This window comes from Macadamia integrifolia, unplaced genomic scaffold, assembly GCF_013358625.1.
Source record: "Macadamia integrifolia cultivar HAES 741 unplaced genomic scaffold, SCU_Mint_v3 scaffold69, whole genome shotgun sequence".
In the NCBI taxonomy this organism is placed as follows: Eukaryota; Viridiplantae; Streptophyta; class Magnoliopsida; order Proteales; family Proteaceae; genus Macadamia; species Macadamia integrifolia.
In genome coordinates, this window is record NW_024870513.1 from 192880 (window position 1) to 209482 (window position 16603).

At 38.2% G+C, this 16603-nt stretch overlaps 2 protein-coding genes and 1 non-coding gene across 4 annotated transcripts in view; 1 reads left to right on the forward strand and 2 right to left on the reverse strand.

Moving 5' to 3' along the window:
• Positions 1-1957: 1957 nt before the first annotated feature.
• LOC122069709 (glutamyl-tRNA(Gln) amidotransferase subunit A, chloroplastic/mitochondrial) lies at positions 1958-11119 on the reverse strand. 2 transcript variants are annotated; one of them, XR_006137515.1, is made up of 11 exons: positions 10372-11118; positions 9784-10095; positions 9138-9317; positions 8923-9017; positions 8766-8841; positions 8520-8597; positions 7978-8071; positions 7841-7890; positions 3947-4060; positions 2461-2595; positions 1958-2391 (listed from the first exon to the last, which is right to left on the reverse strand). XR_006137515.1 is itself a non-coding variant. In XM_042633779.1 (10 exons), the coding sequence occupies exons 1-10, from the start codon at positions 10927-10929 to the stop codon at positions 2512-2514; spliced, it is 1641 nt and encodes a 546-aa protein (XP_042489713.1). In that variant the 5' UTR covers positions 10930-11119; the 3' UTR covers positions 1958-2511. The 2 variants fall into 2 exon arrangements, 1 of the variants encoding a protein (XP_042489713.1); XM_042633779.1 differs by having other exon boundaries at positions 1958-2595; positions 10372-11119.
• A 2553-nt stretch (positions 11120-13672) lies between these two features.
• On the forward strand, positions 13673-13757 carry TRNAM-CAU. The gene is given in 2 exon segments: positions 13673-13710; positions 13722-13757. It is a non-coding gene; the product is annotated as a tRNA-Met (tRNA).
• A 1018-nt stretch (positions 13758-14775) lies between these two features.
• The window catches only part of LOC122069679 (50S ribosomal protein L13, chloroplastic), a 6855-nt gene continuing 5027 nt past the window's right edge, over positions 14776-16603 (reverse strand). Inside the window, exons 3-4 of the mRNA XM_042633744.1 lie at positions 15366-15536; positions 14776-15144 (exon numbers count right to left, since the gene is read on the reverse strand). Of these exons, the coding sequence (XP_042489678.1) occupies positions 15028-15144; positions 15366-15536 (288 nt within the window). The 3' untranslated portion in view covers positions 14776-15027. The remainder of the gene's footprint in view (positions 15145-15365; positions 15537-16603) is intronic.

Genomic DNA, 16603 nt, shown 5'->3' on the forward strand with positions numbered 1-16603 from the left:
TGCTCAGTCACTGAGAACTTATAAATATATATTCGTTCGACAAAAAGAGAACGAATGTTTATTTGATCTTGATCCTTGTGGAGTGAAGAAGAAGAGCATCTTTCACTCACCCACTACCCACGGAAGCAAGCTACCCCATTGTAGAAAACCAGGAGTACAAACCGTGACAAGAACAAGGGTGGGAGAAAGAGGAAGGATGTACGGAGTCACTAGAGCGTAGATGGGGTAAGTAACAGAGCTAGCTTTTAGCAGAGGTGAAGGCCTCTGAGAAAGCAGTTTCTTCTATTGATCATGACTAGCATCAGAGGCCCCTAGCCCTTTGCTGATACTGATAGTCATGATAGTCAGGCCTTGTATTCTGGCAAGAAGCCTCAAATTCCTAACCTCTAAGAAACATGAGGCAGCTTGTAAAAGTTGTTGACGGTTGAGAGGGTGAACGACTCATCAATACGATCAATTCAATCCTTGGACCCTTTGCTCTTCTTCTTCTTCTCCTCTCATTACAAAAAGCTAACGAAATACCTAACCTCCTTCCTTAAAAATAGACAACGTGTTAAATATGATAACCACCATATATAATGGAGGATTGCGTTGTTTTTTCTTTGGTAGAATATAATGCACGATTGCTCACCTAAGTGTCGCATAGTGGCAATTATATAGAGGGCATGTTGAAAAGAGTACATACAATGGATTTGTATAAAACAATACAGTGAATATATCACCAACCACTCAAGCTGCTACCCACCTCGATATGCAATCAAAAGGTAATTATTTTCAATAAAAATGAATATCTTTGTGGATAATTGAAGTATGGAAAAAACTTTCTCATGATGCTAGAGTGTAATTTTTGTTTCGCATTTTTTTTCTATCTTAAATAAGTGGCCCTTATGATTGTATGGATATTTTTAAGAACAATTATTGATATGATGTGCAGATTTCTCCCGACATTAGCGTCATTGGAATCTTTCCCATGAAATATTTGCATCGTGACATTGACAATGTACGAGGCATTTTTTTTTCTTTCATCCTCCTACTATAAGACTACCCCTTGGGTATAGATATTCTGAGAGGGAGTATGGCGGGAGTGGGAGGAAATGAGGGATAGGAGACTCAAACCCTAGTCTTCTGAGATCACTCAACATCCCTTAGGGGTTCCAATCAACTATACTTGCAGTTCCCTTCACATTGCATTTGGGTCAAATTAAGTCATTATAATTTAAACTTGATGAATTATTATTGTTACAAAGAATAATTATATTTTGAAACTTCACAAAGCATCTATTCTGACACGTGGACAAACGATATACCTATTTTTACTGTTAGATAGAGAGAACATGGTTTAGATTAACCACACCTTAAATTTTATATTCTAATTCAATTAAATACCCGCTTTTATATTGACATACATCCCGTCTATGACTATGCATGTGTACCAGTATTCTATAGATTATTATATGCATCCTCCCAATTTTGAGTGGGAACTGATAGTTTAAATAAATAAATAAAAAAATCATAAAAATAGATAGCTCAGATTTATATTTGTGGCTTTCAGAAACACCACCTTCCATTATTACATCGATTAACCACCCAATTTAAAATTCCATGGCACTTGAATGCAGAAGTTGATGCTTCAAAATGGACTAGTCCCAGAGTAATACTGGTTATTGAAGTAGAAAAGTAATGTGGCTTCATTTATACATAGATAAGGGGAGGACATTAGTCCATCAGGACCACATGTGATCAAGTACTACAGCAAAACCTAATTATTGAGTCTCTGATTGCAGGTGCCAAGGCACTTGAGCAGTAAGTTATGTATTCTCATTAATTTCTCTAGGAACTGACTAATTTAGATTTTGTCCTCGGTCCAAAACAAAACCAAAATTTTGAGCACTTCACTGCTTGTGAAACGAGGAGGAGGTAACACATCTCACTCGATGAGTGGAAACATGAAAGCTCATCCAGTAAGTAACAATTTTATCTCAAATAGAAGCACACCACCAAAGTTTTAATCCATCTACAAATGAGTGGAAATTCAAAGTTAAATCTATATTCCTGTTCAACAAAAAAGCCACCAATGTTTCTTGAGAAAAAAACAAATAAATAAATAAAACCCCAGCAATGGACTCTAACAAGAACCAGCCACCATAGCTGACCTGTGGCTTAATGCGCAAAAACTGAAAACTGCCATCAAGGGAGAGAAAGAGAAGCAAGATCAATTCAAAATGGCAGGTCTAGCCTGCTGACAACCACTATCAAATATGTCATGATGCAGTTTCCAAAATTTCCAATCACTGAAGTCTGAAGGGACCCATCTCCAAAACCTCAAAATACTTGCTTTGGCATCCACCACACACAGGATTGAAGCTCAATATAGTCTGCATTCAAAGCTACCTGCCACAAATCTACAACCATTAAGAGTCTGGCTCATAGATATAGCTGAAGTGAGCAATTTCCCCTCACCTTGAAATTGGTCTCAATTTTCTTCACATACAAATGAAGTTCCATGGATGGCTAGCCGTCTGCAACTAATGGAGGGACAAATCTGCAACCCTGAAGAGTCTGCTCAAAGATATGTCCAACTTCGAGCAATCTCCCCTGCAATAAGAATAAAGATAACTCAGCAACATTGATCTAGTTTTTCTGTTCATTATATAAATTTCCATTCATAAAGTGGCAAGACTGCCAAAGGCTTTGCCATATATGTTGGACTTGTAGTTGACCTGTGAATCAGGCAACATTCCCACAGCTCTCAAGTCAATCACCAGGCATCATGAAATCCACAGGAAGAAAGGAGAAGGTGGGGTTAAGACATGGTAAGCTCAAATTGACGGATGAAACCAGCTGCTTACATGGTGAACAAATGAACCACCAAAACTCAAAACTCAAGCTGAAATAGAGGAGAATATTAACTTGGCATTCACAAAGCATGTGGAATACAACCATTTCATTTTGGTTTACATATATTCAAGTGCATAGGCTCTTCACCATAAATGGAACCAAGCCATTATAGTGACATAAATAGAAATGAATTAAATTGATGAGAACCTAAAACATCCTCACTTTTATTCTGTACAAACATGTTTGGGCGTATATCAAGACAATTCCATATTAAGTCATTCCCTTATGCAAGCAAAATCCATGAAAAAACAAGTGCCAGGGTCCCAGCAACCTACCCACCAACAACACCACCCCCCCCCCAAAAAAAAAAAATTTTGTATGAAAAGCAAAAGTGAAATGATCTCAGTCCACACAGTTTTTAATAACATCCTAGCAGAATCTCCCAATTAGTGAGTAATCAAAGACAAGGCAGTGGATAGGAGCAAAACTGATCAAATTGAGAGCTTAAATATTAGGTGAAGGCATAGTTCGAAATCTCAGGCTGTATATAAAATCAGACAAAAACACACACACACACACACACACTATATGAGGGTTGAAACCATGGTTTCCACCAAACCAGGAAATAGTTCCTGGTTTCCACAAAATTTCGTAGGTTTTGACCTAGACCCAAGATTTAGAACCTTAGGTTAATGACAGTTAACTTTAACTACCAAACCCCTGCCCCAAAAGGAGAGAAAATGTTTTGAAAGATGAATACTTGGAACAGTAATCATCCAAGCCAACCAGTTGTGCCAAAAAAGGGAGCACATGCTTGAGATCAACTACAGCTTCTTTTAGCATCCATCTACGGATTCAAAACAAACCAGTTGTGCCAAAAAGGGGAGCGCATGCCAGAGGTCATCAACAGCTTCTTTTAGCATCCATCTCCCATTTGCAATTAATTCCTTCTCTCATAATAATCCTTTTCGAGCTAACTGGTTTTACTTTTAACCAATTTCATCAGCCTGAACTTGTCGTCATAGTTGAGTATTAAAAACACCAGATTCAACAAGTTACGTAAAGGGCCAATACCAAATGTGAATTAAAAGGAGAAGCAGTTCAATACCTCATCAAATGCTCCACCAATCATTTGAAGACCAACAGGAAGACCAGCAGATCCCCCTTCAACAAATCCACATGGCAGAACCAATGCAGGCAACCCTGCTAAGTTCACATTGACCTGTTTCAAGAATGACATTAATAATAAAGATAACAGTTGAAACCTGTACAAAGATAACCGTTTCAACAACGATAACCCTTTCAACAGGTGCAAGATCTTGTGAACAATGCATGGATTGGACACATAACAAAGATGGCATAGGGTGATCAAGTCCAGCAGCAGCTCGTCAAGTCATTCAGATAGCAATCAGTCACAACTCACAGGGAAAGGTCCAAAAAGTTAACAATGAAATTGAAGGATGCCTTTCATTGTGAGATTTAGTTATCTGTGCTATGGTAATCAAGGTCCAAAAAGTTAACAATGAAAGATAACCTGTACACAGATTTAGTTATCTGTGTGTGTGTGTGTGTGTGTGTGTGTGTGTGTGTGTGTGTGTGTGTGTGTGTGTGTCTCTTAGGGAATAAAGGAAGAACTAGAATAGAAGGGGAAGGAAGGGATCACACAATCAGATATTGCACAAATCCAACCAGGGAGGGAGAAATCGCATAAAGAAAGGGGGGGAGTCACACACAGCCCTAAGGCTCTCAAACATTAACTCAATTCATCATTCTTCAAATCTGTCCATTGAAAGTACATATGCTCCTCTATATATAGAGGGCTAAATAGGAATCATAACATAACTAGGAGCTAGTCTTCAAGTAGGACTAGACAATACCTAATAGGAGTTGGACTCCAAATAGGACTAGGACTAGAACTCCAACATGGAGTAGGACTATAACCCCAACATAGAGTAGGACTAATTAAGTAGTCATTCACTAATAGGGAAACCTAAACTGACTAGAAAACTGAAATAACAAAGGAAATAGACTCATAATAGGACTCTAACTAAGCTAATGAATTAAATCCCGTTTTCTTATTTTCTACCCATATTTTAGGCCCATTAAAGTGGTCCATTACAAAGAAAACCCATGGGATCAAAGGCCCAACACATACATAACCCAACCCAAGACTTATTTGCAATAAAATAAGCCCATTAAATGACTTATCTACATCAATTTTTCCGATGTTGAGAAAAACTCGTCCACGACATTGTAGAACGGGAGAATCAACACCAATTGATCAATATCCATCTTTGCCTGTATGAAATCCACGATGTGAAGTTCATAGGTGAAGTAGTGACTCGAAAAAATAAAATCGATCGGTTCATTGAAGAGATCAACCGATTTAAAATTTTCCCCAAGTAGATCTTCAACTTCCAACGGTGTCATCTCATCTTCTACCACTGGTGATTCATCTTCTGGTTCGTCTACCTGTTGTTCAACGACTGAGATCACATAGTTGAAGGTAGAGTGTTACAATTTTGATATCCGTGCAATGTCGTTGAGCCTCATCGAGCTTCTCTTGCATCAATTGTATTTGTTGACAGACATCTTGCATTTGTTGACAGATATCCAATAAAAGGTCTAGATCCATCGGTCAAATTAATACCAAATTGATAGGAGGTGAAGGGAGTTGCATTGCAATAGAGCAAGGGATCCTTCGGCTTTAATACCAATTGACGGGGTAGCCTTAAGGAAGAAGGGAAGAACTAGAATAGAAGGGAAGGAAGGGATCACACAATAAGATATTACACAAATCCAACCAGGGAGGGATAAATCATATAAAGAAAGGGGGAAGGGGAGTCACACACAGCAATAAGGCTCTCAAACATTAACTCAATTCATCATTCTTCAAATCTGTCCATTGAAAGTACATATGCTCCTCTATATATAGAGGACTGAATAGGAATCATAACATAATTAGGAACAAGTCTTCAAGTAGGACTAGACAATGCCTAAAAGGAGTTGGACTCCAAATAGGACTAGGACTAAAGCTCCAACATGGAGTATGACTAATTAACTAGTCATTCACTAATAGGGAAACCTAAACTGACTAAGAAACTAAAATAACAAAGGAAATAGACTCATAACAGGACTTTAACTAAGCTAATGAATTAAATCCCATTTTCTTATTTTCTACCCATATTTTAGGCCCATTAAAGTGGTCCATTACAAAGAAAACCCATGGGATCAAAGGCCCAACACATACATAACCTAACCCAAGGCTTATTTGCAATTAAATAAGCCCATTAAGTGACTTATCTACATCAGTGTGTGTATGTGTGTGTGCGTGCGCACGCGTGAGAGAGAGAGATAGAGAGAGAAAGAGAGAATCGATTGGGAAAAATAGGAGCAGGAAAGATGCCTCAAGGGAAGGGAGAGAAGGAAAAAAGAAAGGGATCGTACCAATGAAAGAAATGAGGGAACAACAGCCAAGTAGCTGCCTAGGCCACACAACAAACTCAAAATGAAAACTCAATATTCATTCCATTATACGATTGATGGCTACAATGGCATGTATATATAATGGTAAAACTCCTTATTAGTTTCTATAAAGCAGAACTCAATTAGAAAACTAACACTAAAACAAGGAAACCAACCTTCTACATATTCTCTTTTCTCAATATAATATAAAATAAAATAACGATTACAAGAAAACTTGAAATAATAAATGGGAGATAAAAGGCAAGCCGCTAGCTTTCCTAGAGCTAGCGGCTCAACCAATTGGGGGGGGGGGGGCTGGGATGCAAGGGGTATGGGGGTCATTTTCAAAGGGGATGGGAGAGGGAGTGACACAGGCTGGGCACCCAACAGCGTGCCCAGCCTATTCCCTAAATAAATAAACCCCTAAATATCATAATGCACCAAAACCAGAATTGGACGACCTGTTTCTTTATCTGCGCTTTCAATCGGGTTCATGCCGGTCCACAGAAGCACTACTGCATCATAAGTTGTGGGTGTTTGGTGGTCTTCTAGATCACCGTTTCTACAGATATAAATAGTAGCTAGTTGGTGGTTAGTTGGTCTAGCAGCACTTCATCATAAGAGCTTTGATGATTAGGAGTCTCGTCTGTCAGAGCCTGGAGTATCTACTGGAAGTGTCTGTATTCATTTGAATAGCAAGGATAACTTGGGGATAAGAAACTTGGGGAGTGCACTCCTAGATCATGTATTGAATCTATGTATGTTTCTCAAAGAGACCATTCACTATGAAGTTGGCAGGTCATCTTAGTAAGGTTTTGCTTTCCCTGGGCTGCTTTTCAGGCCTGGACCTTAAGCTTCAATCACCTACCTCAACAAGCACCACTGAATACTAATTCAAGTGTTTGCAAGACGGTAAGTTGATCAGTTACTTGAAATTTTCCTTCCCTACAGAGATTCGTTCTTTTTTGTCAGTTGCTAGTAGAAAATGCAGTGGCTAAACCAAGCAGAGACACTCTTTACAATGATAATTCCAGCACCTATTTGTTGGCTTTGTTGGAAAGCTTGGGAATCAAGGAATTAGTAGACCCTTTCTAGAGTTATGCAGAACTCATGGCATTGAGAGCTAGGGAGAGGAGTCTATTTTGATCTTCAAAAGTTCATTGTTTTTGTATGATCCTGGTGCGTAAATTTGACCAAAACAATTTTGCAAACTAGGATTCTTGGATCTCAAGGAAAAGGAGACAAGGGAAAATAACAAGACTAGGACAGCTGGCCATGATTCACTTGGACTGGGAATCAAGGAAAACAGAGACAAGGTCAAAGTCGTTTGTGACAGAATACCTGGTTACAGACAACACAAGTGACTGCTAGAAAGGATACCAGAACCAAAGAAAGGTGACTAATCCCTCATCTTATATTCTTGAACATTGTCCACAGTTTTCCACATTTAAAAACAATTCCTAAAAAAGTTTAGGTTTGGTTAATGAAGTCAATTTTAAGACAATCAAAAGAATGGTAGACCACCAGAGAGACTTACAGTCATGATGTCACCCGCATACATTGCTAATGGATCATTTTTCTTTTCACCTGTGAAATTCACAAGAAACTCTGAGGCCACCAATAATATAAAAAAAAAAAAATGTCAAAGAAAAGCATAAGATTTAAGCATCCCACCTATCATATAGGCAGCGGATGGTGCTGCAGGCGAAATAAGGATATCATTTGCATCCAGGGCTTCCTTGAAGCTTTTCTGAACCAAGGTCCTCACCTAAAACGCTATTACAATCATAAATTTCTCCTTTAATAGGACGAGAAATAACTGTAACAAAACGAAATAAGGCTTCTAAAAACACCTTAGGCTTATGGAAAGGCAGAAAAGGGGAACTTCAAATAGATTTGAATCCACAACTTGTAAGTAGTTCTACAGATTTCCATGATCATGGACTATAGAAATGTTGCAGCAAGAAGTAATTGCTTTGAAAAATATCACCATCACAAAACCATTTAATCATATACCGGAGATACTACAGAAAATAAAAGAAAAGAAAAAAAAGAATTGTAATATGGTATCATTTACATCAGCACAATATTGAAAGATTCACAGCATCGGCCCGAAAGGACGCAATATGGTGGCATGAAATCTGCTATCCATCCGCATCAAATAAAAATAAATAGATCATCCTATAAATAAATATTTAGCACAATAAATGACGTACCTGCTGAGCACGCTTGTAGTATGCATCATAATAACCAGCTGAAAGACCATATGTTCCCATTAAAATCCTCATTTTAACCTGCATAAAAATATGCATAAACTTACATAAATCATATCTTGGTTACAAAGCCACTAACTAGTATGAGTTTCCATTCAAGTAACATTGTAACAGAAGCCAGCGGTAACACCATGGCATTTAATGATAATATATTTCAGCTTCAGAAAGAATAACTAAGAACGTGTATACCTCAGGACCAAACCCATTTGCTCGAGAATCCCCATAAAGTGAGGAAAGTTCTTCAGCAGCAATCTGTTTTCCATATCTGGCATTACAGGTAGCAAAAAATTTTAGTTATAGAGGTCCAAAGCCCACCAGCGACTAGAAAAAATCTACAAGCAATCACCTTACACCATCATAACGTGATAAATTGGAAGATGCTTCAGAAGAAGCTAGAATATAGTAGGCTGGTAATCCAAGAGAAAAGGAAGGCAATGACACCTGAAAAGTTATTAAAGAAAGCCACATGAGAAAATTATGTTAGGGCTAATCCCTTTTCACAAAAGCCAGGACAGTTTTTGCAAGCAAGGGTAAGAAAGTACTGCTAGACGAAAACAAAACCTCTGTCACTGTGGATCCTAACTCCTCCAAATGTGAAGCAGCAGCTTGAATCAAGGATATTACTCCCATGTCAACACCATCACCGAGAGTTTCACTGATCACTCCCACCCTCAGTCCCTTTAATGGTTTAGATTCTATAGGTTCCATGGAAATGAACTGAGAACAAAAGTCAGGAACCTCCTGAAACAAAGAAATGTATTGAAATTAGGGCCTAAGCACTAATTGGCATGGAATGTACAAACGACCACACCCAACTTTTATGTTCAGAATTTTCAGATCAATAGGTCCCCCATAAAGGAATAATACGTGATGCATAGATTATAACAAAACCAGATGGCTAAGTAGTCTTTTTCTTGTTTGTTTCTTGGGCCAGTTGAGCTTTCCTTGACCCATTCTGAATCCTCTTGTGGAATTCACATGTGATAGATCCACATGGATTTTTTCTTCATATGGGCAATACAAGACCATCCCTGCCCTGCTTGAGTTTCAAAAGAAAAAAATTGTAGCCTAGTGCTTCTATATGAAGTAACATCATTAAGGGTGTTGTTTCTGCTGGGAAAAATATTGGCACAAACATAATTGAACGCGATTGGCTTTGAAATCTCTCTGAAACAAAAACCATGGATAACATTATAAGAAACCGTACACGCTTACTACTAGTGGCATCAAATCTATCATGACCAGAAATTGCTTTGAGAAAAATCCCGGTGTCAGCAACAGATGAACCAAAGCACCCAATGACATCCAAAGACGATGCATATGCCATAAGCCCAAATCTTGAAACACGGCCATAGGTTGGCTTCAGTCCAACAACACCGCAGAAAGATGCTGGTTGCCTTACACTTCCACCAGTATCGCTTCCCAGAGAAGCTACACATTGCCTTGCAGAAACAGCTGCAGCGGAGCCACCTGATGATCCTCCAGGTACCCTCGATGTATCCCAAGGGTTCGCAGTCACCTGAAAAAGTAACCCATTCCAATCACCAGTCCGCTAGGTTGAAAGATACTGAAATGTGAATCCAATCACAATAAAGCCTCGAGTTTGAACCGATGGGGAACTACTCCAAACAACATAACAATGTCGAATTGAAAGAACTACAATAAGGTGACAGAGAAAATTTAAGTTCTTGCTCGAGTGGCCGAGTGGGTTTGCTTTAAACAGCTTCAGTAACAGTAAATTAGGCAGAAGCCATAATTGAATAAAAAATTCTAAAAAATAAAATAAATTCCAAACCTGAAAACCAGAACTTTCAGTAGTGCTTCCCATCCCAAATTCATCCAAATTGGTCTTCCCAACAATAATCGCCCCTGAATCCCTCAACTTCTTAACCGCCGTGGCATCAAAAGCTGGTCGATAACCCTCTAGAATCCGGGAACCACCCGTCGATGGCATATCAACAGTACACATATTATCTTTAACTCCCACCAATACACCTGCCAACGGACCCAATTCCTCATTCCGCTCAATTTTCCGATCAATTGCTTCCGCTTCCCTCATTACATCCTCAGAAACATGGAGAAAGCTTCGAATTTGTGGCTCGTTCTGTCGCAACCGATTCAAGTAGTCTTGGGCGATTTCGACAGCTCTTCTCTGGCGAGATAGGAGGGATTTACGGATTGAGAGGATCTCAGAAGAGGGTGGGTAAGTAAAAGCCTGGGGTTGAGGCTCGGTGACCATCTGCGACGCGCGAACAACTGCGGACCTGTGGAACTGCCGGTGTTTTGGCGGGAAATGGAGATGGAATCGACATTGGAGGAGGAAGAGACGAGGGTTTTGAACGGAAGACAGCATTTGGCGTTAGGCTCACCGTGGGTGTGGAAAGTAGAGTACAGACTTCACTGCTTCCTATACTCTCTCTTCTCTTCTTCCAGACTCCAAAGGCTTGTAATCCATTGAGGCCTGCGACTCTCGGGCTGTGAGAGAGAGAGAGAGAGAGAGAGAAAGAACCGAAAAAATGTCTGCGCTTCGTTAGTCTTCAAAGATAGCACGGTCAAATCTTTCGACTTTCGAGTTCCAACTTCCAATTTTGCCAAAGTCGCACCCCCATAAACGCGATTTCATTTTGAAACTATGATTAAGATATGGCTAAAAGACTTGAATTGGTTTAGCCCATTTGGCTTTGATGTGGCAATTTCAAACTTTTCTTTCTAAGTTTCTGCATTGGTTACATGTCAAGGTTGTTTATAGTCAAATAAAATCATATGATCAACGAACAACTCCTCAGGGAATAAGAAGACACAAATGCCCACATCACCACGTGAGGCCCTAAGGGTGTTAATTATTTCGGTTTTTGTGTATAAGGTACGGTGAAGTTCGATTCACATTTATTTTGCTGAAATTAAAATCGCATTATTTACTAAACGGTTGTACTTTTTGAAACAATAACTGTTTAATAAATGGTTTCGATTCCACAGTTTTTAAATGGTATTAGTTTCATGGTTTTGATCATCATTTATTCCATACGATTTTTAAACGGTTAGTAATCAGTTTGCTAGTTTATTCTTATGCTTACTTAAATTCGCTTTTGTTGATAAACGGTTCAATCTTATATCAAATAAAATGAGGCATTGAACAAGCAAGGATTTAACGACATAACTACATAATATGAGTAAATTATTGAATAGACTATTGGACAGCCTCTATGGCCTTTAACTCTTCCCTAAATTAAATCTTTATATTTTGTTAAAACAACAAAATATTTAATCATTATACTAGTTAATCGGATCGGTTTTGACGGTTTAAACGGTTCGATTTTCACAATGTCAATTTGGTTTGTAATCATTGGATTAAACGGTTAAAACCAACCCGACTTATTTAACTAATCGGTCTTAAACTTGAAACCAGAACCGAACCATTTACTAAACGTTTTGTGGTTTCGATGTAAACAGCTTGGTTCGATTTTAGTAGACGGTTTCGGTTTCAGTTTCAAATTCATATCCTTACATGAGGGTAATCAGCCACCCATTTTTGAAACAAAATAAATTAAAGCATCTTGGGTACAATCGTACAATGTCTTATATTTCATCATTTGCAAAAATACTCATTTCAAAGTGTCGAAGGCCTCGAGGCCCGAAGGATTATGCACACCCTTCCTATTATCAACGTTACTAGCGAGGCTGCGACGACCTAGTAATTCCATGCAGGTTACAAGGGTGACAATCTCATGGAAAAAAAAAATTAAAAAGAATATGTGTGTACTTTTTGTATAATGTACTCTATATACTTGTAGCGAGTGTACTTTTATTGTAAGCAATTTGAGAGAAGTGTGAGGGCGAGCGGTTGTAACCATATTCTTCATTAATAGTGAAAAAGATCAAATCTCATTATGGACGTAGGCAATCTTTTCAAATCATACAAATCCTTGTGTTCGTGGTATGATTGTTGTTTGTGATTTTCATTCATTTTTTGCATCGTTTTAAGGTTCTGTTTCCACACACACACACACACACATATATATATATATATATATGATAGAAACTTTAAAAAAACAAAATTTTTGTTGTAGATGCATAATATCCTCGACAACTGCAGAGATCTCCATAGGCAGCACAAGGCCGGTGCCTGAAAGTAACGGATCAAAGAGACGCAACCAGAGTGAAAAAAAAAAGCAGCTCGTAGGGCATTCCTCATCGCCAAGGATTAAAGTATCGGTATCGGTCGCCGTATCGGTTGGCCAAAATTAAGATACATATCAGAGTGTATCGTATCGTATCAGAGATACGCTAAGATACGTTAAAGATACACACATAAATGGATAGGAAACATTTTTTTAAACACTTTTGCATAAAGAATTTGTAAAAAAAAGCTATTGATAATGTGTATTATGTATAAACACTAAATTGAGGGTATCGCACTAAGAATTCAAGGTTTGTAGTTGTCCCATAAATGTAAAATCCTTGTTTCCAACATTGATTTCTACTTTAGTTTGAGAGAAATATGGCTAGCAACAACTTTGGAACAAAAACCCCTCAAAAAATTGTGTTTTCTAAAAAATTACCCATCTTGGCCATTATATGACTGTAACGCACTGTATCAGTACATACCGATACTCACCGATACGTACCGATTGATACATACCGATACATATCGATACATACCGAAACGTATATTTCACCTCGATTTTATATTTTTCATAGAGTCGTATTGGTGCATACGTATCGTATCGATATGTATCAATGGTGTATTGATGCATATCGGTATGTATCGTAGTATATATATTGATACGAAAAGATTTTAAAAATTTCATGTATCGTATCGATCAGCTAAATTTAAGATACGTATCGGAGGATATCATATCGATATCGGAGATACTTTAAACCATGCTCATCGCAAACTAAAAGGCTAAGGCCTCACCCACAATAGCAGAAGAGAGGACCAGATGATCAAAAGCAATCAATATAACTCCTACGAGCCAGACAAGTTAATGCACCGTACCCTAAACCCATGCTTTAGCATAAGAGAACACCAAAATGGTTCCCAATTGATCTTAATTATATAACATAGTAAAATATTAGTTGGACATCTTCCCAACAAAGGGGTGGTGGCGCAGTTGGCTAGCGCGTAGGTCTCATAGCTAAAGAGTGATCCTGAGGTCGAGAGTTCGAGCCTCTCTCACCCCACAATTTTTGTTTTTTAACAATTGTGACTTAAAAAGTTCTACAGTCTAACATCATATGCTTTCTATAGAACTAGACAAGAAGTAATGGACAACTATCAGAATGCCTGAAAGCCAATGAATCACATTCATTTAAAAATTGGACCACATTGTTTGAGGTTGTGGGGAACAAAAACCAGCAAACCTCCATGGTTACTTGTTTTCTGTGGTTTAAGATCTCTTTTTTAGTGAAAATCGGAAACTGATTTAAGGCAATCTGGTTTTGGCTATGGTTCAAAAACTCGCTGAAATTTCACTAATTTTGTTAATTTTGAAATGTTCAAAATGATAATAGGAGGCAAAACCCATAATCAGCACTGTTTCTTCGCTCATTTTGGTCCAAAAAAGGAATTGTTTCATCAAAATTTCGTAAAAAAAATTATACAATTTCAGTGAAATTTCCATAGTTTTGAATTGACCAAAACAGCGAACGAAATGAATTTTTCAAACCAATGGCTCTGGTGTAAGGGGACGAAATTTAGCTGCTGCAACCCCTGTGGCAGCCAAAGAAATAAAATCTAAAAGGGAATTTTGAAAAATACTATAACCTAGGAGGGTATTTGTGAACCCTAGGGGGAGGTGAATTATTTCATTTCTTTGGCTGCCAGTAGAGGGTTGCAGCAACCCAGGTAGCAGCCAATTTTTTTCAACGTAAGGGACATATCATGACTTGGTATACCGAGTGAATGGATCGTTCCAGTATTGCAATTTCATACCCAGTTGAACCCAATTAGGCCTTTATGATCTTATTATTCTTCTGGCTAAAAGTCTGATCAATCATTCTAGGAGCACCAAATGGATCAACTCATTACCAATTGGATCAAAGCCAATTTAAAATCACTTCAATTGAGACTAGAAGATTAGTTTTGACTCTGGAACTGCCCTATGTAGCCCATGCAAAATAGTTACACTAAAACAAGAAAACGCAGAAAGACACCAATACTTTGAAGTGCTTCATACTACCTCTTCATATGATTAAAGAATTTGAAAAAAGGAGATCTTTCATTACTCCAACCACTAATTCAAGTGTCAAGTAAACAAACATATGTTTCCTTCTGATGGATGTTGCAAGTAAAAGAATTTGCAGTTCTGAACATATTATTCCATCATACAACAACAGATATGAAGTGCTTTCAACTGCCGCCCTAGAAACTCTCTGCGCAGAAATATTAGAATTTGAAGTATGGAAGACCAGCCAATACTTGCAAAGTAACCAGCACGAGTAAGTACCACATCTACTTCTGCATTTGTATCCTCTTGTCCCTTATGGGCAGCTCACTGGGCTTTTGAGCCTCATGTGGGTGGTCTGGACCCTTGTACACCTTGAGATGATTGAAGAGAGCCCTACCCAACTGCACATCCCAATCCAGATGAACAGGTTAGAAAGGAAAGAAATTTGACAACTTTCAGGGTCAATTAACATTGTAACTTTAACAAAGAATTATGAGTGTTGGGATTAATTTAAGGTCAACCAATTTGCTGTGAATGTATTATTGTCTTTTGTTTTGCCATCCTACCTTTCTGTACAAAAAATGAAAAATTCTCTAATATAACAAGTGATTAAATAACTTACCCGCCCTTTAGGGAGCATCCCGCGGACAGCATGTTCAATTATTCTTTCTGGAATCCTTTGTTGGAGTTGATCAAATGTCTCCACCTTCATACCACCAGGCCTTCCTGAATGCCTCCTATAGAGTTTCTGTGTCCTCTTCTTACCAGATACAGCCACTTTTTCTGCATTCACCTATTTCAAGTACAAAAACAACTCTTTAAGTGAGGCCAGATGTTACACCACCTAATATAAGATACAGTCATGATATTTGAAAATTTTAAACTGTAGAGGTGTAGAACTGAAAAGAAAAAATAAAAATAAAAAACCATATCACCAAATAGAAACCAACAACCACCCTCTGAAAGTCACATCTCACAATAGGAATCATCAAATATTCAGTTTTTCTCTCACCTCATATGGCCATAGAATTTTAAGACCAAATTGGATCAAATCCGGTAAATTTACAGTAACTGTCCAAACATAATTAAGATGGAATGATCAACACATCATATTCCAGAGATCATTACCTAATACAGCAGGTCCTCTTGGATGCTCTATCTACTCATAGAACCTATGTTTGGCATGAGGCCCTTTTCTGGAAGTTAGATAATCAATACAAAAAAGCAAAATTCCAGAGGATGAACTTTGAATACACAGACCAAAGTCCTAGTTCTAGGAAAGAGACGAGGTAAGGAGCCACCTGGGCAGGTTGGGTCAAGTGGAGTGCCAACACAAGCCCAAGCCAAGAACTAATTAACTGCCTTGTAGTTTGACCCGAATTTAGAACCAACCTAAGGTGCTCAACCCAAGTCCAACCAGAACCTAAATTACTTAGGCCGAGTTACTAAAATATCCATGAACTTCTCTCTTTCTTTTTATTTTTAATTTTACTATCTAAAGTGGGTTACTGATTCAACATTGGGTAGGTAAAAGAAGTTTCTGAACCCAGGTCTAGGGTATAAATACTGACCAATGAAGTAAATCTACTGATCTACATGTCTTTCATACTTACATATCTGTAGTGTGATCTCTAATGCATACATACATATGGCCATATGCACATAATAAATGTGCTAACCAATACCACAAAGCATAAAATGAGCTAGCTCTTTGCCCTAAGCATCTGCATCTAGAACTCTAATTTTACATCAAGATTAAGCACTAATTTGATTTACAAAGGTAATTTCCTCCTGGACCTATATCTCAAAGCTGTTGGACTTGGCAGGGCAGCAATAACAGATTTTACTCTCTCCTCCCCC

Coding starts and splice junctions, on each gene's coding strand:
- LOC122069709 (XM_042633779.1), bottom strand. CDS start 10,929: ATGCTGTCTTCCGTTCAAAACCCTCGTCTCTTCCTCCTCCAATGTCGA. Junction 8,072..8,519: donor ACTACAAGCGTGCTCAGCAG/GTACGTCATTTA, acceptor ATAGCGTTTTAG/GTGAGGACCTTGGTTCAGAA. Junction 2,596..3,946: donor TTGGTGGAGCATTTGATGAG/GTATTGAACTGC, acceptor TTCTTATTGCAG/GGGAGATTGCTCGAAGTTGG.